The sequence below is a fragment of the Enhydra lutris genome, unplaced genomic scaffold, assembly GCF_002288905.1.
Source record: "Enhydra lutris kenyoni isolate GAN:26980312 unplaced genomic scaffold, ASM228890v2 scaffoldscaffold24, whole genome shotgun sequence".
Classification (NCBI taxonomy): domain Eukaryota; kingdom Metazoa; phylum Chordata; class Mammalia; order Carnivora; family Mustelidae; genus Enhydra; species Enhydra lutris.
In genome coordinates this window covers 12,164,317-12,185,373 of record NW_019154108.1, presented here as the reverse complement: position 1 = coordinate 12,185,373, position 21,057 = coordinate 12,164,317, and the positions used below count along the sequence as shown (strand labels likewise).

The following is a 21,057-nucleotide window of genomic DNA, read 5'->3' as shown; positions in this document are numbered from 1 at the left end:
GTTCCTTTGTGCTGGTTTGAAACCCAGTGTTACATGTGAACTGCACTTAGGCTGAGTGCTAGCGGGTGAAGGACAAGAAAGCTTTCTCCCGGAGGAAACTGAAGGCAGGAGGCTTCTTCACTAGAGGCAACAGCCAAGAGAGCAGAGACAAGGCGGGCGGCGGACAGCGCACATTCCTACAGCCCTTGGGTTGAGCAGAACGAAACTGTCAAAATACATACAACTTCTAGGTTCTACATTCATTGTTTTTGTGGGAGAAAAGGGAATGCAGAGAAGAGTTTGTTAGAAAAAAAATGGAATGTTTTCTATCTAGTGGAAGGAAGTTCAAATAAATTATTTGAACTCAAGTTCAAATTCTCTCTCAAGTGAAAGATGTTTCTATGAACATACTATATTGAATATTTTAGGACAGTGAGACATACAGTAGATTATAACATGAAATACAATTATACCTTAAGACAGTCCTTTTTATTGCACTATAGAATTAACTAGAACTGTCTCAAGAATAATGAAATAGCTTCCATTCAGAATGGAAAGGAGTACACTTCGGTATAATATTTCAAAGAGAAAAAAAAATCACTTAAAAATTTTTAAAAAAATCTAGACCAAGAGTTTTCTTAAGTGGACAATTATACGAAATACTTTTCTGAATATAAGAATTATGTTTAGCAAAACACAAAAAATCAGACATACAAAAATTTCCCTGGTTGAAAAACTGGTGCTATGTAGAACATTTGCATTTGAAACCATTTTATTTTCCAGTTTCTAGAAAGGTTATATGTTCGACATGACAAGGATTTTTAATGTAGAATTTAATGTGGAATAGAGAGAATGTGTACATTTGGTATTTCAGTAAACAGAATGAATAATATACATTAGGGACTTCTAAGTTATCAAATGGATATTATTAATTTAGGAGAGAAAATGGTAGTGCAGTCAATTTATAGTGCATGTAGCACATATGTTAACGAAATCATTTCCACATTGTAAGTGAAATCCTGTCAGCATTAAAAACTGATTTTTACTCAGATATTATGATTTGATTTTACCACCGGAAGTTTACTTCAAACAGAGAAAAATGGCAAAGTGCCGAAAAGGGGAATGTGAAATAGAAATCACCATGAAATATAAAAATGAGCATTTTTATAAACATATGTGTATAGTTACAATAATCAAATAAGCCTTCCAGTCTTCAGAATTGTTGCAAAGAAAGGAAACAAAGATTCTCTGATGGCCAAAGCATTTTTCAAAGTACATTTTCACTTTCTGATGTTTAATAAAGATAAACTCTTCATTATATTTCAGATAAGAAAGAAGCAAATTTTGTCTCACAAATAAATTACCAGGTATGATATTTCTAAAACTGACTGCATTACTAGGCAAAATTCTTCAATTCAATTCACTGATGTCTTTTACTGAAGGATGCATTGGTTTGAAAATCAAAGACTTACGTCATCCAAAAAATCAATCAGTGAAGATGAGGAAGAAGAAAAGGAATCCTATTTAACGAATACAGCAATAAAAAATAGAAAATATGGATGAAGCAATTTAATAAGAACAAATAATAAATCAAAAATTTTGTAAAACAATTGAAAGGCAAATGACATTAATTCAAATAAATAAATGAGAAAAGCAGTCATTGGCATCGTTTGTCAAGAAACTTAGAAATCCATTAATTACTTTTAAAAGCGTGGTTCTTTTTCCCTTTCCCAAAGGAATGAGATATAATGCATACATTGTGCCCAAAATACAGTAAGATGAAGCGCATGGCAAATCATTAATACTCAAATAAACGAAGCACTTTAGAAGGGTAATAATTACAAGTGAGTAGCAGAATCTCTTGGCCTCTAGCTGTTCCCACTGGCACGTAACCTCACTGAGAACAGGACTTGGTGAATTTGGTCACTACTCTATCTCCAATCCAGCACCTAGACCAGTGCTCTGCATAGAGACTTGTGATTATTTGTTTAACAAAGATATAATCACTAACTTGAATTTTCTGAGACAAAAATATACTTTATATCAGAAAATTGGTTTTTTTCCCCTTAAAGCATTTAAGCCCCAAAGAAGGATAGTCATAGAGTCACTATTTCGATTATTATGGAATATACTGCCTAATACACTCTATGTAATACTTTTAACAAAAAGTATTTCTATTGTAAACTTCTAAAATAATTGAACTGATTTGGAGCTAGACCCAGCATTGCCCTATTGTGAGATTTGACCTTTTTCACTTTTTTTTTTTAAATTGCAGCTCTATGCTTGGGACAAAAAAGAAAAGTGTCAAAATTATTTCAAGTGTTCGGATTTGTTCTGCAAACACTCGGGAAGAGATGAAATTTCTTTTAAATGTTACAACTCCCATATTTAGATCTTTCTTAAATTTTTCTTAGATACAAATGTGATTATAGTTTCTATAAGAATGCAGAACATACTCTTTTCCTAACACGTTTTTGTTTATATAAGATTCTAGGTCCTTTTATGTGGGAGGCAATAAAACAGTTTCATTGCGAATGAATTTCAAATCATAAAGTGAATTTTAAATGGACTGCAGGGAATACTTGAAAAGCTTAATACTTACTTCAAATTGATCCAGAGCATCGGTAGGCGTATTCAAAAATGCCAAGAAAGAATGCTGTGAGTCTTGGTGCTCTATACCTAGAAGACAGCAGCAACTTTTTTTTAAAACTAGAACAATTTAAACTAATTCTAATGGATAACCTTTCCTGTCTGAGTCTATTAAGAGCTGTTCACAAGCTACCATATTTTAAAGTTGATCAATGCTATTAACTCTACATGTTTAATAAACTATATTACTGTTTTTTGGAATATCACTTAACAGTTATATCAGTCTCCAGGACATACTTGTTTCCCGACTTGAGGTCTTGAATTTCTTTCTTTTCCCATATAGCACATCATAAGAAACACAGTAAATCCTGGTAGACTTGGGAGAATTTTAAAAACATGGTTATGTCTGATTTTTCTCAGCTAATTTATCACCAAACAAGGTTTCTGTTTTGAAAAACTCTTAGCAAACATATAGTATGTACTAATATAAATAATCTCTTATAATAATGTAGTGATAAAACAAATGTATTTAGTTATGAAAAAACATTTGTCAAGGCCTCAGTTTGATTTCAGGTATTGTTTTATTGATAGAATAAATCACTCATACCCTAGTTTTTCTCAGATAAAGTTCTAAAAGTTGATGCCTATTTGCTGGTTATGGTATTAACTTCAAATGCATAATTTCCAAAATAATTCTTAAAATATGTATACAATGATAAACACTAACAAGGAAAAAGCAGAAACAACCAAGCACCCATTTTTGATTTCATATCCTCAGGAAGTGACATCAGCTAATTTGTGTGGCTTTCATACTACTCTCTATTAACAAACATCACAGATGCCAGATGAGGCACTATGTTCAGAAATTCATCCAGTCAATAAATATTTACTGAGAGCCTATTATGTGCCAAAACCTTGTCTAGATACCAGGATATATTAGTAAACACAGCAGAAAAAAATATCCTTGCCTTCATTATATAAATATGATATATTTAAATAGTATAGTACATTATGTTACAACATAAAGTAAAACTTTATTATTCTACAATGTTCTAAATCCAAATAAAAGTTATAGGTTAACATGCTTTCATAAAGCACTTAAGTTATTTCTTCTGCAAGTTTAGATCTGTTCTAAAAATGATGCAGTCAGTAACATGAGGCGTGTTAGTCACACTCTGCACTTATCTCTCTTCTGTATAAACTGCCTTTAGGGCTACGGGTCCTCCAGGTCTTACATATTCTTTTTCCTCTACACCTTAAATAATGCAGCTCCCTTCCACTCTTCATGTTTGAAAACTCTGCTTGATTCTCAATTTAATGTGAAGCCTTGTGCTCAGTGTGAGTTCCTAATTCACTTCTGCTAGGTTCCTTCCTTTCCTGTTCACCAGAAAATTCAACAGACAAAAATTTTTTGAACATCTACTACTTTTAAGGGTTTTTCATGTCAACTGGTTTATGTGATACCCTCTCTTTCCCCCACAATTTTATTTTTTCTCCACAATTTTTAAAAGCAGATGCAGAGACCCAACAAGCTAGACATCACTGTGTCACAGGACTGAGAAATAGGGGAGCATCACATAATGTATGCATAACGTAAAGCCATTAATTAGTTCACTATTCAGTCAGGAATACTGACTTTGTCAGGACAATGAATTTCTTTCTTTCCTTTTTTTTTTTTTTTTTTTTAAAGTAGGTTCCATGACCAGCATGGAGCCCAATGCAGGGCTTGAACTCACGACCTGAGATCAAGAGTAAGACGCTCAACAGACTGAGCCACCCAGGCACCCCAGGACTATGAATTTCTAATAACTGCCTATGAGAGATCCCTTCATTGAGAAAACAACATTCTGAATTTCTTTTTATTAAATCTTCATGTTCTTAATGCCCACATTATGGAAAGGAAGTTTAAGAAGTTCCTGTAACAGCCGCCACGCACTTTGAGTTACTTTTCACATTGATGGAAACATGCTCAGGTAATGCTTTCAAGAAAATGGGAATAAATCCTGAGAAATCCCGGAGGGCAGGCGGTTTAAGAATCAAACGTGGAAGAAAACAATGAAGTGCCAGAACAGTCCGTCACTGAATTGCCTTCTAACACAGGATTAGATTAATCTTTAGTTACTTCATACATTGTTTTCTCAACTACCCTGGAAGTGAATCCTACACCATTTGAAAAAGAGTATAAAGTATAAAGAAATAGTTTTTTTTTTCCAATCACAAAAATCTTATTTGTGAAATTATCCATGGCACTGAAAAAAAAAAAAAAACAGTCCAATTTATGGCAAAGTAAGTTTTTCTGTTCCTATCAAATCTTTAAGCCAGGTATATTAAGTACAACAGAAGGACTCTGAGACCAGTCTAGCGAGAGTGAGTGTCACATACGCATACACATATCCATCAGTGAGTACCAGCGTGGTTAGTGTGAACAATTCTCCGACCTCCACGTATGCAGATGCTCGGGTAATAAAATATATTCACAACAGAAAAAGCCCTGATTGATGCAAAACACATTCTCATACCCTTTTCAGATCTAAGCTCTTCAGTGTCCTTTATCAGTTGTTCGATTTCTGAGAGTAGCTCCAAGTTCTTCTTCTCTGAATCTTTCAGTTTACTTCAGTAAGGGAAAAAAAGGAAAAACGTCATTATTCTTACTGCTGGTTAGTGAGCCATCCTACAGTACGTAGTCAGAGCTTCCTGGTTTAGTCAGCCCCATCAAGTCAGGGAAGTCAAGCCACCGCAGGAAAGACAAGTCCCGCTGGTCACCTACTGCTGCACAAACCAACTTCTACCACAACAAGCCAGACTCATTCACTCACAGACCGTCTCTGGCTGCTTTTGCACAACAGCGCAGTTGAGTGGGCAGAGACAATATGGTCCGCAAAGATGAAAATATTTAGTATCTGGCCTTTTACAGAAAAAGATGCTGACTCGGAGCTAAATGATTTGATCTTAAAATGTCATAAAATCAGAGGTTAAATTAAGGATTTTGTTAGACTCTTCCACAGAGAACCATGAAAGTGGACCATTTTTATGAGTACATCTGTAGTTTCCAGTTTTATTCACAGTCTGGTTTACGAGCGAATGTGCAAACGCCTGTGTCCCAGGCACGGGAAGGCAGCTCACACTTGTTCTAACTGCAACACAGAATGACACTTAGCAGCTCTTTGTGCTAGGATCGACTCACATTCTCCAGAAACGTTCTCTTGCATTTTCAATGTCATCCTAGCACATTTAAGCAAAACATACTTAATTTATGTCTGGATTATTTGTAACAAGAGTTTATAATTCAGTGGGGTGCCACGACAGCTGACCTTTAATTGGATTCAAAACATTCATGATTACAGTTTAAGGACTAAGGCTTCATACCATTACAAACGGAATTTATGGGATTATATTTCTTTTCACGATGAATGCCTCTGGAACTCTGCTATTCCAGCACCAAATGGATTTTTCTATTTATATGTTGATTTGTAACACAAACTTTCTACTCTTTCTCCATATCACCAATACGGACTTATTCTTGAACCATGGGTATCTCCAATCCAATTAAGATTTTTATTTTATCATTTATTTATTCAGAGTAGAAGTTGCTCTACTGTTGTAATGAGGCTTGAAGGAATGGCGTTATCCAGGATTATCTCAGACTGTGGAGGAATATACTTTTTCTTAAAGCATAAATGAATAATTAGAATTTGTTAGAATTAGAATTTGTTATACTATTATGAAATTTATTATCAAGAAAACCTCCTTTGTAAAAGATCTATGGTAGAAGCCAGAATCCCCAGATGACTGTATTTTGCCCTGAATATATGTTGCTTTTTTATACAAATATGATACTCTTGTAAAGGAGAGAATTTTGAATTTAATGGAAGAGAATTTGAGAGTCAACTAAATTTTACCAATAAGGGGAAAAATAAATAATAAAATATTAATTAGCACTATTAATTCCACTTTATGGACAAGTCAGAGGAAAACAAGGTTATATTAAAATCCCGTATCTGCAAATAAGGTTTGAAACCATCTATTCATTTTCAAATGTTCATAAATTTTTCTGGATATTACTTTAAAGAAAAAAGTGGTATGTATGAAATAAATAAGTAACTTCTCCCCAAATACTTTTGACCACCTTAGAAATTATTCTAGTAGACTCTATCATTCAACCTTACCATTCTGTGATGATGTTAGCTGCTTTAACTTTATTCAGCTCTTCTTGGATGGCCTGTTTAGCTCTTATTTCTGCATCCAGAGCTGACTGCAACTCCAGTCTAGCTGACATATCCAATTTTGCAAAACGACGCATTTTCCAGGGCATATCCTATCAAATAATATTACTGTTGTTAGCACCATTCTATTTTTTCCTTAATGTTTAAATTCACTAATGCAAGTACATTTAGAAACTACTTAAAAGCACTACTTTCTCTGATCACAGAACAGAACTGAAACACTGCTTGTGAAAATATATTATTTTTCTCTAAATTCAGAAATTATTGTAGACCCACACATAAAGGAGTTTATTTTTTCATAATTATTATCAATAACGGCTACTATACAAGTTACAGTTAAGCAGTGATGTGTTATGACTTCCTAAACTGGCAAAGACTTGGACTAAGTGAATTCTCATGAAAAACCTTCCAGGGAACTAAACCCTAGACAAACTGATAAAAGTGTTCCGATTTATTAGAGTGTGTTGAGCCTCCCTACCCACCCCTTATGGTAATTCTCCAGGCAAAATGGCAGAACTTACTGTTGCTCGAGCACCTAAGCTGGAATTTCTCAAAGCTTCCAACTCTTCAGTCATTTTAGAAGCTAAGGCCTGGAGATACCCTCGTGCATCCTTTTCATCACTGACCCTGGAATACATACACATATAGATAAAGGACAAAAGTAACACAAACAGAAAAACCTCAGGGAGAAATACAGTGTTTTTAAAGCCTCATACAAGAAATAACTGAAATGTCTTCTTTCAAAAGGTCTGCCACAGCACTACTGCCTGACAACAAGGGGCAGAAGTTTACTAAACTGTTTCAGTTGTCTAAGAATTAAAGCTGGCCATGTTTAGGAAAGTTCAACTTACTTACACCTGATAAATTAGTGAAATTTCGCCCTTGAACCAAAGAATACTCTTTTAATCTAATATTAAAAACACACATATATACATGATTTCTAAAGAATAAGATTTCTCAGTAATTGTGTCCTGCCATTTTATCTTATGAAAATAAAACTCATCATTTTAAAAACTAAAGTACCCTATATTCAGAAAGTTTAAAGTAAAATATTCTGCAAAAATCAGGGTTGTACTGCAATAAAGCTCCTCTGTTTTCTAAAATGGTCAATAAAATACCAACCAAAAGGAAAAGATTAAAGCTTACTGAAACTCGTAACTGTCTTAAGACTATCTTGCTGATGCAACTATTATGATCCTAGATAGAAATATTTCCAATTTATATTCAATGACATTCTTTCTACATTTCAGAATTTATCAAGAGAAGGTTGTATTTTATTATATCTCCTTCAAAACAAGGACAAGACAAGGATAAGGACTGCCAGCATATGAAAATCTATAAAAGAAGGTCCTAACCTAAAGAAGAAGGAAAACAATTAGTATAAAGAAAGCTGTAATTGGCACAAAGAAAAAAAGAGGAGTTGAAGTCTGCAGTGCTTAGAAGAGTATTCTAATACACTCTGGGGAACACTATTGGCCTTTGGGAAGGCCAGCTGTTCTCATGAATACAATTGAGGCCACTGAAGAGTAATGAAGAAAGTATATTTCAGGTTTATCCATGAGTATCTGATGTATACAGCAGACAAACTGAAATCCTGAACTTGGCTTTAACATCTTTTAGAATTTCAACTCCTGAGGAGTCAAATTCATATATCTCTATTCACATATCTTAAAGAGGCCCTTTAAAAGGTATTTGGTTCTCTTTTCTCTTAGATGGGAAGGTGTACTGGAGGACAAGCAAAACAATTGAACAATAAAAGCGATACAATCATTGTAAAAAGCTGCCCAGCCTAGTTCGTTACATATCTTTAGGCTCTATATAAATGTATATATTTTCATGGCCTTTTAAAGGAAAATGATTTGAAAAAATATTGTTTGTGTAGTGGGAGGCAGTTTCCTTTAAAATTCCTTAACTTTGGATATCACAAATGACCACGACCTTTTGATTTAATCATCTGATCTACAGTATAAAGAGTAAGTGGAGATGAAGGAAGATTACCTTTTTTAGAGTACCGAGAAAGACACTTAAGAAAACTGTAGTATCATTGAAAGGGCCAGGCTAATCAGCCCAACCAGCATCACTTTAGCGCCCTACCACGGCCATGTTGGCTTATGCATCTTCCCGCAGGCTTCCTTAACTCCGGAAAGCGGTAACTCTTGTACATGCCTGTCATGCTGTTTAATGTTTCAAACCAATCTCTTGTAATTTTGTTTTTATTTGCATGCCGAATACCTTCACATTCCCTGACCCATGTGGTCTCCCCACTAAGTCTCAAGTTTTTATTAAAGCTGTATCTATTTTCTTGGCTACAGAAAATAAATGAAGAAAATGGTTTAAAAAAAAAAAAAAAAAGACAGGTCAGTTACAAACTCCTGCCAATTAAGTTCAACTGGGCCCCGGTCTCCTACAATTCCTTTTCGGAATCACTGCTATTTGTCTGTTTCCAACCTTAATCCTTAAAGTCTCACTTCCCACAGCCCAGCACTGTCTTGCCCTTTCTTCTAGGCCATCTGGATAAGCTGACTTGTGCCCATTTTAACTTTTTTTTTTTTTTTTTTAATTGTAGAGGCAAGTAAGTCCCTCACCTTTTCTTTGGCCAAGTCATGTAAGTGTATTCCTCATCCCACATATATACAAATAATTACCTTCTCTGAAAACAGCTTATGTTTTCAATTTCTTCATTTCCATTGACTACTGTAAACACATAGAGATCTATACTGGAGAATGTACCATGTGCACTTGAAAAGAATGTATATTCTGCTGTTTTATGATGGAAGGTTCTGAGTATATCTGTTATGTACCTCTGGTCCAGTGTGTCATACAAAGACACTGTTTGCTTGTTCATGTTCTGTTTTGATCATCTGTCCATTGATGTAAGTGGGGTGTTAAAGTCCCTTACTGTTATTATATTACTATTGATTAGTTTATGTTTCCTATTGTTTTATGTATTTGGGCACTCCTATGTCTGATGCATATTTATGACAGTTACATGTTCCTGTTGGATTAACCCTTTTATTATGACACAGTACCCTTACCTCTCTGTTACAGTCTTTGTTTTAAAGTCTACTTTGTCCAACAGAAGTATTGCTACTCTGGCTTCTTTCAACATCCATTTGCATGATAAATGTTTCTCCATCCCCTGCAGGTGTCTTTAGGTCTAAAGTAAGTCTCTTACAGGCAGCATATAGATGGACCTTGTCTATTTATCCATTCTGTCACACTATGTCTTTTTATTGGAGCATTTAGTCCATTTATAACCAATGTAGTTATTGACAGATATGTATTTATTGCCATTTTGTTACTTGTTTTGTGGTTGTTTCTGAAACTTTTTCTGATCCTTTATTGTCTTTCTCTTTCATGGTTTGCTCATTTTCTCTAGTGATAAATTTTGATTTATTTCTCTATTTTTTGCATGTTTATTAGTGGTTTTTGATACATGGTTACCATGAGGTTTTATATAACCTCTTCTGCATACAGCAGTCTATATTAAGTTGACAGCTGTTTAAAAGTTTGAATCCATTCTTTTCTCCTCCACTTGTTTTGGTATATGCTATTATATTTCGTATCCTCTTTTATAAGTTTTTTGACTGTTTTTTTACAACACTACTCATTTTTTACTGCTTTTCTGCTTCCTATCTTCATATTGTCACTTCTGGTATCTCCTTTCCACTGAAAGTCTCCTTTTATCTTTCTTACAGCATTGATTTAGTGGTCATGAACTCTTTAGTTGTTTGTCTGGGAAATTCTTAATCTCTCCTTCTATTCTGAATGAGAATCTTGCTGGAGAGAGTATCCTTGGTTGCAGATTTTTCCCACTCAGCACTTGGAATATATCATTATCACTCCCTTCTGCCTTGCCAAGTTTCTGTTGAAAAATCTCCTGCAAGCCTTATGGGTTTTCCTTTATATGTTACCGACTTCTTTTTGTCTTACTGCTTTTAAGATTTTTTCCTTAACAGTTTATTTTGCAAATTCAGTCACAATATGTCTTGGTGTGGGCCTGCTTTTGTTGATTTTGATGGGAGTTCTCTCTGCTTCCTGGATCTGCATGTTTGTTTCCTTCCCGAGATTAGGGAAGTTTATTGCTATTATTTCTTCAAATAAATTTTCTGCCCCCCTTCTTGCTCTTCTTCCTCTGGGACTCCAAAAATACAAATGTTATTACATTTGATGGAGTCACTGAGTTCCTTAAGTCTATTTTCATTTTGTGTAATTCTTCTTTCTTTTGTTCAGCTTCACTGATTTGTATTACCTTGACTTCTGGGTCATTAATTCATTCCTCTACTTCTTCCGGCCTGCTGTTCATTGTATCAAGTGTGTTTCTAATCTTGTTTATTGCACTCCTCCTAATTCTTTTTTAAACTTTTATCTTTGTGGTAAGGGTCTCAGTGATGTCCTCCATGGTTTTCTGAAGTCCACTGAGTATCTTTATGATCACTGCTTTAAAGTTTCCATCAGACATATTATTTATATCTATTTTGCTTAGATCTCTGGCCATGGCTTTATCTTGTTCTTTCACTTAGGATAAATTCTTCCGCCTTCTCATTTTTTTTTAAGTCTCTGCTTTCTTCTCTATGTTAGAAAAGTCAGTTATATCTCCTGCTCCTGAGAATAATGGCCTTATGAAAAAGGGGTCATGTCATGCCCAGGGCCTGATACATTAGGGAGTGTCTCAAGTGTGTGCTCCCTGTGCTCTGTTATTGTGTTTTGGTTGCTCTGTCCTTCGAGCCAGTCATCTACAGAGGGTCTCCTTGCCTGCTGTGGGCAGTGTTTGATCCCTGGCCTGAATGTAGTAAGTTTTCACTATGTTTGCTTTGGTCTGCTTGTGAAATGAGACCTATCACCACCTCCACTGGACTGGAGGCCCTGTAAAATTGCCTGGTCAGGAGACAGAGTATGGGCAAGGGTTTGTGCTAGTCTTTGGGGGAAGAAGGCACCACACTACAGCTGAGGTAAGTGTGACTGAGAAGGGCAGTTCCACCAGAGCACCTGGGGTGGGACTTGGTAGAGCCAAGTTAGGCAGCCAGTATCTTTCCACAGGTGGCCCTGTGTTTACGCTGAGGGGCCAGGGAGGGAAATGGTGCCACCAGCTCCTTTTGTTCTCAGAGAGGTCTCTCCATGAATGCTGTCTCTCTGGGCTGCACTCCAAGAAGAACAAATATAACCTCCCTGCTGTGTGCCCAGGCACTCTTCAGATTGCTGTTTCCACGCCATCTGCCCCCAGGTTGTTTGCCTGCCTTCTTTCCAAGAGCAGTGCAGTACTCTCCAGGTTCTATTTCAGCCAAGCCTGCTGACCTTTAAAACTCTAGTCTTCAATCCCTGCTGGTTCCAAGAACTCATGAAATTTAACCCCTCCCATTTTCAAGACAATGGCTATGCGTAAGTGTTCTCCTTGTGCACTCCCCTGTGTGTTCCTCCCTCTTGCCCTTCTCTGTGACTATGGGTACCTCTCTTCTGCAGCAGCCAGGATTTGTTTCTTCCCTGCCTCCACACTTCCTACCTTCTTCAATGTGGTCTCTTCTCTCTCTCTAAATGTGGAGTTTGTTTTGTCAGTCTTTTGTCCAATTTCTGGGGGTTTTAGTATGATTCGACAGTTATCTAGTTGTATTTGTGGGACGAGGTAAGCCTAGGGCCCTTCTACTCCACCACCATCTTCCTGTCTCCAGCATCCCTTCATTATTTAATATAGCAAGACTGAAAAACTCGAAAGAGTCTGAGACTTTTGCCTTGTTAGGCAGGGACAGAATGTCTCAGATTAAACATTCAAGTAAGTGAGAACTCTGAGATCAGCGAGTATACCTTTTACTTTTACCTTATTAGGTTTTAATAATTAGTTATCTAATACAGTAGCCCATATTTTTGTTTTGTTTTGTTTTTCTTAGATTTTATTTATTTATTTATTTAGAGTACAAGCAGGAGGAAGGACAAAGGGAGAGAGAGAATCTCAAGCAGACTCTGCTGAGTGTGTGGGGTCTGACAGCATGCTCGGTCTCACGACCCTGAGATCATGACCTGAGCTGAATCCAAGAGTTGGACACTTAACTGACTGAGACACCCAAGCACCCTAATATATTAGCCCATTTCTAAATAACAGTTTTATGCAAACTGATTTGCCTGCATTCCTGGTTTCTTATACACATTTCACTTGAATGTGAAAAGCCTAAAATGAGTGTTTCATGGTATCATGTAAAAACTTTCACCTTAATAATTCCTACTAACCCTTTCCAGAGAATCTACATTTAAAGCTTCTTTACTGGGATTCCTGGGTGGCTCAGTCATTAAGCATCTGCCTTCGGCTCAGGTCATGATCCCAGGGTCCTGGATCAGCAGGGAGCTTGTTTCTCCCCCTCCCACTCCCCCTGCTTATGTTCCCTCTCTCACTCTCTGTCAAATAAATAAATAAAATCTTAAAAAAAAATAAAGCTTCTTTACTTTAGTAGAAACACTTCCCATTCCATCTGAACCCATCATGCCTATTGCTGGAAAAGATCAGCAGTCTAGGAACTGGGGCTTTGGCTAGATCATCTTTTTCAGCAATAGTTTAATTATAGATTTGGTTACATAATAATTGAGTTATAAATAAAGAGTCATAATTTTTGATATTATAAGCTTGGCTAAAGATTAGAATGAATTTGCTTCAGAAATGTAGACTTGATGACAAGGACATAAATTTAACATTAATGAACCATTAATGGTACTATCCTGTTTGGGACACAACCAAATTTCCTCAATTTGTGCATTTTCATTTAGCTATGCACTGTAGAGTCACATTCATAAGCCACAGATGAGTGAACATAAGAGCTCTGTAGTTCAGTCTAATCAAAATACTTGAGTTATTTGGGTAAGATCACTTAAAAAGACAGTGTTTATCCACTTCTGATTTAAGATGGAGGGTGTTAGTCTGCAATAAGTAGGAAAATGGAAAAAATGCTTAAAGAATCAAAATAAGATTACAAGAAACTAAAATTCCCAAATGATTGGTCTATATCCATAAAGAAACTAGTTTTCATAAAATTAAACATCCATGTGCCAAAAAGAATAAGAAAGCTGAAAAGTAACTATAAAAATCTAAAAAATATGTTTTCCTTAAAAAATAAAGTCCTGTTGTGTTCAATTTCTTTCATGTTTTATAAAAATATACACATTTTTATAAATACCAGAAATATTTGATGAAATAGTGAATGTTGAAAGTCACTAAGGTAATTCATTCTACATTGAATCATAAGAACTTGAAGAATAGTTAATAAAATGAAACTGTAATCATGTGAGTTTTTATGATGACATGTGCATCAACCTTTTGTAATTATGAAAGAAGATGACAGCAGATCTTCAGGTTCAAAATTTTTCTCTAGGCTGTTTCTTAAAATAATTACAAATATAGCAATTTTGAATGATTTTCTCAGTTCTTTAAGGACCCACCGTCTTAAAATAACATTTTCTTTTCTTAGAAATAACAGCTTTCAATGAAGCTGTGGAGAGTTGACATGGGATACTTGCTGTAGTTGGGGAAAGGAAGAACATAAGAAAAAATACAGAAGGACGCAGATCAATAATAAAAAACAGGCCATTAATAAAATTATGTTCTTCAGGGAAACATTTTTCAACTGGAATTCATGAAAACTTGGCCATATGTTCGAATCACCCACAAAAAACACATTTAAAAAGAGCACTCACCACTGAATTATTTCTGTGATTTGGGCTTCCCAATGTGCAACAGATTCTTTCTTGTCTGCTAGGTCTTTTACCTCTTCTTCTAACTGCTGGTTGCGCATACTTAAGTTCTCATACAAAGTTGTGAGCTGAAAGACAGTTTTAAGACACTTGAAGATACATGTGACTTTCAAGAACAGGAATGCAAGGTGCTCAGATGCCGCCTGTTAAATCTGATTACTTACCATATTCCACTAAAAAATGCTTGTCTTCCTATTTCTTATCATATACCCTTCTGGTCACTGAATTTGGAAACATCAAATGTTCTGAATTCTCCTCTGCCTTTGCTTTCCCCTTACTCTCTATACTGAATTCTTACATTTGTGAATTTTCTCCAGTTGCCTAAAAACTCCCCAGGTTCCACTAGTAACAACATCTCTTGTCTTTGTTTGTTTGTTTGTTTCTTGGTCTGCAAATGTCTCCATGTCATCCTCTTCTTAAAATAAAATCTAATATAGAATTTCAAGTATATAGAAAAATGGACAGTATAAGTTAGTTCACATGAGCCCATGGCCAACTTCAACAATTATCACCTCAATGCCAGTCATTTCATTTGATCCTGTCTTCTTATCCCTTCCTCCTGAATTATTCTGAAGTGAATACCAGACATCTATAATTTTACCCATATATATTTCTGTGTATATCTCTTGCAAATAAGGCTCTCTCTTTCAAAAGATAACAATATAATCATACTTTAAAAATTTAATGAGTTTCCTTATATCATCACATAGGTAGTAATTATTCAAATTTCTAGTTATCTCGAAATATCAAAAAGCTTAACAGTTTATCATACTGAATCATGATACTAACAAGTAACCACAGCTTAATGGTTCCTGTATCTTGTAAGTCTCTTTTATTTATAGACTGTAGGGGTCCATTCGGGCCCCTATACTAGAATACCAGAGATTGGATAGTTGAAATATGAAACATCTATTTCTCACAGTCTGGAGACCAGAGAGTCCAAGATCAAGGTGCCAGCAGATTCAGTGTCTGGTGAGGTCTGCTCTTGGTTCACAGATGGTGGTCTTTGGCTGCGTCCTCGGAGGGTGGAAGGCTTGAGGGGCTGTCCAGGGTTGCTTTCATAAGGATGATAATCCCACCATGAGCGCTCCATCTCACTACCTAATCACCTCCCAAAGGCAACACCTCCTCCTACAATCACACTGAGGGGTAGGTTTCAACATGCAAATTTTGGAAGAACACATTCTGTCCATAGCAGTTCCCCTCCAGCACTTTTATTTTTCTTGTAATTTATTTGTTGAAAAAAAACAGGTTGTCCTGCAAAGTTTTCTGTAGTCTTAATTTCTGCTTTCATTTTTGAAAAACATTTTTTGCTGTATAGGGCATTCTAGGTTGGCAATTATCCTCCAGCACTTTGAAAATGTCATTCCTTTTTATTCCCTGTTTTGATCCCTTTTTGGATTTCATTTTTTTCTGTTGGGAAGTCAAGCTTCAGTTTAACTTTTACTCATTTGAATATAATGTGATTTTCTTCTCTGGCTGCTTTCAGGACTTCCTTTGGTTGCTGGTTTTCAGCAGTTTTTCTATGATGTCTCTAAGCGTGATGTCTTTAAGCGTGATTTCTATTTACCACCTTTAGGGTTTGTGGCATTCCTTGAATTTGTACCTAAATGTTTCTCATAAGTTTTGGAAAATTATGGGCCATTACTTCCTCAAATACTGTGTTATGTCACAGACCATCCTCTCCATCTGGGAAAGCAAGTATTTGTACATCAGATCCTTTCGTCATGTCCCCTTCTTCTTCATCCTCTTTTATGTATGTCCATCCTTTTTAATCTCTACCCATACTTTAGTCCAAAATTTTTTTACTTATTCACTGTTCTCTTCAGCTCTTTCCAGTCTGCTGTTAAAATCTTCTATTGGGTATTTTGGTTATTTTAGTTTTCACTTCTAGATGTTCTATTTGACTCTTTTGTACATATTCCAGTTACCTGCTAAAATTCTTTGTGTCTTCCATTTTCTATCATACAGTTATTTTAAAATCTCATTTATGAAAATTCTCATGGGAATCCCTGTGGGCTTGCTTATACAAACTAATTTTTTTCATTTTTTCTTTCCTTATTTTGTTTTTGCTATTGTATTTTTACTCTTGGTTTTCACTGATTTAGTTTTATCTCCTGGGATGCATGGTAACTATTTTAATGTATGCCACACATTTTGTATACAAATTTTAGGGGTAATTTGACACTCTGTATAGCATCTTCCTGCAGAGTATTTACCTTTACTTCTGGCAGGCATTTACACTCAAGATAGGTCAGGTATTGAGTTACTTGGAGGCTAGGTTTCAGTCAGTGAGAGGTTTCATCTCTTTCTGGTTCACTCATATTCCTAAAATGTAGCCTTTCAATGAGTCCAACTGAAAGCTCGTATTCACCTCTTCAAACTTGTGTGGCTATGGAATACTGTGCTCAGCTTCCTGGATCTTCGGCTACTGCTTTCGTATCAGCAAATGCCTCAAGGGGAAAAATGGCGTTGAGTGCTGGGCTCATCTCCCTGCATTACTCCTCTGCAGGATCTTGGTCAGTAATGACGGCTGCCTTCTTACCTCCCCAATGCCTTCCACAGATAAATACTGTAGGAAATAGTCCTACCATATTAGGACAATTTTTTAAAAAATCCAGTTCTTGGTGAGGTGGTGGGTATGATATAAACTAATCTGTCATAGTCAGAAGCACAAGTTCCTGCTTTAATAAGTTTTTAAAAATTTGTGATAAAATAATTACATTCAATTTTTATTTCATGGCGAGAGTTTTCTGATAAATGCTCAATCTGCATTAGTTATTACTATTCTTTTCTTGCTTTTTGGTATGTTTCTAGAAATACTGTGTTCCTGTGTTCATTTCTTTTTGATTACTCAACTTGAAGAAGATGAGTTTTTCCTAGAAAAGCTATTTACAGGTTTGTGGGGATGAGTGGTCAGGTGATGGTTAATTTTCTGTGTTAATAGAAATACTGGGCCGTAGGGTGGCAACACACATGATCAGACATTACTCTGTGTGTCTGTGAAGGTGTCTCTGGATGAGATGAACATTTGAATCAAGAGACTGAATAAAGCAGACTGCCCTCCCTAACACAGTAGGCCCAATCAGTCAGCCAAAGTCCTGGAGAATAAAAAGGCTGACCCTAGGGAGTAAGATGAATAGGAGGGAATTTCTCCTGCCTACATGCCTTCAAACTAGGAGGTTGGTTTTTCCTGCTTTTGCACTCTTACTGAAAGAGCAGTTCTTCCTGGGTCTCCAGACTGCAAACTACAGATCCTGGGACTTGTCAGCCTCCACAATCAGGTGAGCAAATCCCTTTACACATATATATGTGTTTGTGAATATGTGTAGATACATATTTGCATACATATATATGTATGTGTGTGTATGTTTAACTCAGTTACTAATAAGGCTAAAACATGTTCTAAGTCAAGGGTCTGCAAACTTTCCAGTGAGTTAGATAGTATATATTTTTGGCTTTGTGGGCCAGGCATGGGTTCCCTCACATCTTATTCTTAGAAAAACTTACTTAAAAGATATGTAAAAATTCTTCTTAATTCATGGGTCATAAAGAAACAGTCTCAGAGCTGGATCTGGCCATAGGTCACAGTGGGCCAATTCCCCCATCCAAATTGATCAGGAATCCTAATGACCCAGGGTTGTTCTCAGTTTTTGGCCTGTACTTATGTGAGACATAGACAATTTTTGGCACAAGTCACAGTGCAGTTTTATTTCTCCCCCTCTACCAAAGGAGCACAGCTGCAATTCCATGTTTAATCCTACCTCCAACCTCACTGTCTTCTCAGAAGGCAATGGGGTCCAGAGAAGCCATCGATGCCAACACATACCCTTACATGTGTATTGATAATAAGGGATTTCAGTTCTGTACCTCAAGGTGTGCCACTTAACCTCTGAAAAAGTTCTTTTTACAGACATAATTTACATACAATAAAATTTATCCATTAGAAGTGTAATGCTTCAAGGATTTTTAATAAACTTACACAGCTGTGCAACAATCACCACAATCCAATTTTGGTACAGGAGAAATTTCCCCACTGCTGGTTTGCAGTCAGTCCTAGCTCCCAAACTGAGTTCCAGGCATTGGTGATCTGTTTTCTGTTTCTATACTTTTGCTTTTCCAAGAAATTTAATACCAATGAAATCATACAACATGTAGGTTTTTTGTCTTTCACTCCCCAAAATATTGAGGTTCAACCACAGTATTGCATGTATCAGAAATTCCCTCCTTTTTTCAGCTGAGTAGTATTCTATTATATGGGTAATAGTAAACTTCATTTGCTCATTCACTAACTAGCTGATGAGCATTGGGACTGTTTCCAGTTGTTTGGTATTGTGAATAATGACGCTATGCACATGCATACACAAATCCTTAGAAGGACTCTGTTTTCAGTTTTCTTAAATATCTCCAGGAATTTCTGGGTCATGTGGTAAGGGTATGCTTACCTTTTGAGAATTTCTTAAACTATTTTCTAAAGTGGCTATATAACCACCTGATGCTCCCACAAGCAGTGTAGAGTTCCAGCTCCTCCACATCCTTGCCAACAGTTGGTATGGTCCCTTTTGTTGATTCCACTCATTCTTGATGGTGTATAGCACTATGTATCTGTGGTTTTAGCTCACATTTTCCTAATGATATTGAACATCTTTTCACTTGCTTGTCACTAATCGATCTTTCATGAAATGTCCATTCAAAATTTTCCCCCATTTTTTTCACTGGGTTGTTTGCATTATTTATTATTGGGTTTTAAGTTCTTTCTATATTTTGAATATGTTTCTTATTAGGTAAATGATTTGCAAATGTATCCTCCTTATCTGTGTATGTCCCTTACTTTTCTTAATGTTGTATTTAAATTGTAATGAAGTACAATTTATCATTATTTTTCTCTCATGGGTTATACTTTTGATTTATATAGATGAAATCTTTGACTAACCCTAAATCGTGAAAATTTTCTTCTACAACTATCTCTCGTGTTTCAGTTTATGATCCACTTTAAGTTAATGTTTTTATATGGTATACGAATTTAATTTTTTTTCACATGGATATCCAAGTGTTCCAGCACCATTTGTTGAAAAGATTATCCTTCTCCCAATGAATTGCTTTGCACTTTTGCTGAAAATCAATTGGCCACAAATATGAGGGCTTATTTTTAGACCATTACACTATGGTTCCATAATACCAAAACTACCAGTAAGTTTCAAAAGACTCTCAGGTAAATCCTCCAATTTTTGTTGCAAAAGGCTATTATAGGTCTTATATTCCCAAATAAATTTAAGGATAAGCTTCTCAATTCCAACAAAAAAGTCTTATCAGAATTTTGATGGGGATTTCCCTAAATGTATACATTAGAGGAGACTTGAAGTCCTAACAATTCCAAGTTTTTTGATCCATTAACTGTGTACATCTCTCCATTAAATTTTCCTTCATTTATCTCAGCAATGTTCTGTAGTGGTCATCCTCTGGTTAATTCCCAGAGCTCTGAAATGGTTGTTTTTTGACAGTTATGTCCACTTTGAAATTTTTTTTTCTTGAGAAGATTCATCAATCTCTTCACGTTAGCACAGACAGAAGTCTACCAGCCGTCTTTGAAAAATTTTTTGCAGATGCAATGTCTTTACTAATTAATACAACACATTACTTTTCATTACTATTGCTTTTGACAGTCCTTCCAACTAATCTGTGAGTGACGTCAGCTATAGATAGCTGCAGGAAGGAGAGGAAACGCAGCTTTTGCAAGACCATGTTACAACAGTTATAAGTAGTTTTAAGTAGACTTGCTCAGTATTAGAGAAATGCTAATCTTTTTATTATTACTAAATAAAAGCATGGACTCTGGAGCCAGACTGCATGTGTTCAAATTCCATCTGGCCACTCCCTGGTCCTCTGATTAGGAAAGGAGTCTCATCCCCCTCCCTCTGCCTCAGTCTCCTCAACCATAAAGTGGCAAGAGTAATAGTGTATACCTCACAGAGTTTTTGTGAGGATTAAATGATATATATAAAGTAACTTAGAAGAGGATCTGCACTTAGTAAATTCTACCCAAGGATTCGTTCATTTTGCTTATTTGGGAATGAGGTTTTACTATTTGTACCTTGACATATCTGGCTTATAATATGGAATAGCACAGTATAGTATAGTATAGTATAGTATAGAATATGGAAACATGATCATGACATTTTAAGTGAAAGGCATATTAGAAAATGGAATGCATGTATGACTGCACCTACGTAACTATTTACACAAACAAAACCTGGAAGGAACATATAAAGTTAAAATATTTGTTTTGTGGTAATGAGATCATGGGTAACTTTATATAATTTTTATAATTTATAATAATTTTTAATATAATTTTTATAATTTATAATATATATATTATATATATTTTTAATATAATTTTATATAATTTATATAATTTATATTTATATAAATTTATATAATTTTATATAATTTATATATAATTTAATATAAATTTAATTTAATTAATTTAAATTTAATTAAATTTAATTAATTTAATAATTTAAATTTATTATTAAAT

General features: G+C 35.4%; 1 protein-coding gene across 4 annotated transcripts in view; it reads right to left on the bottom strand.

The window, feature by feature from the left end:
* The window catches only part of LOC111150759 (CDC42 binding protein kinase alpha), a 328,384-nt gene that overhangs the window by 62,529 nt on the left and 244,798 nt on the right, over nt 1-21,057 (bottom strand). For all 4 annotated transcript variants that reach the window (XM_022508346.1, XM_022508347.1, XM_022508348.1 and 1 more), the window contains 5 exons: nt 14,466-14,590; nt 7,313-7,418; nt 6,735-6,883; nt 5,088-5,179; nt 2,582-2,658 (listed from right to left, as the gene is read on the bottom strand). In XM_022508346.1, the coding sequence (XP_022364054.1) occupies nt 2,582-2,658; nt 5,088-5,179; nt 6,735-6,883; nt 7,313-7,418; nt 14,466-14,590 (549 nt within the window). The remainder of the gene's footprint in view (nt 1-2,581; nt 2,659-5,087; nt 5,180-6,734; nt 6,884-7,312; nt 7,419-14,465; nt 14,591-21,057) is intronic.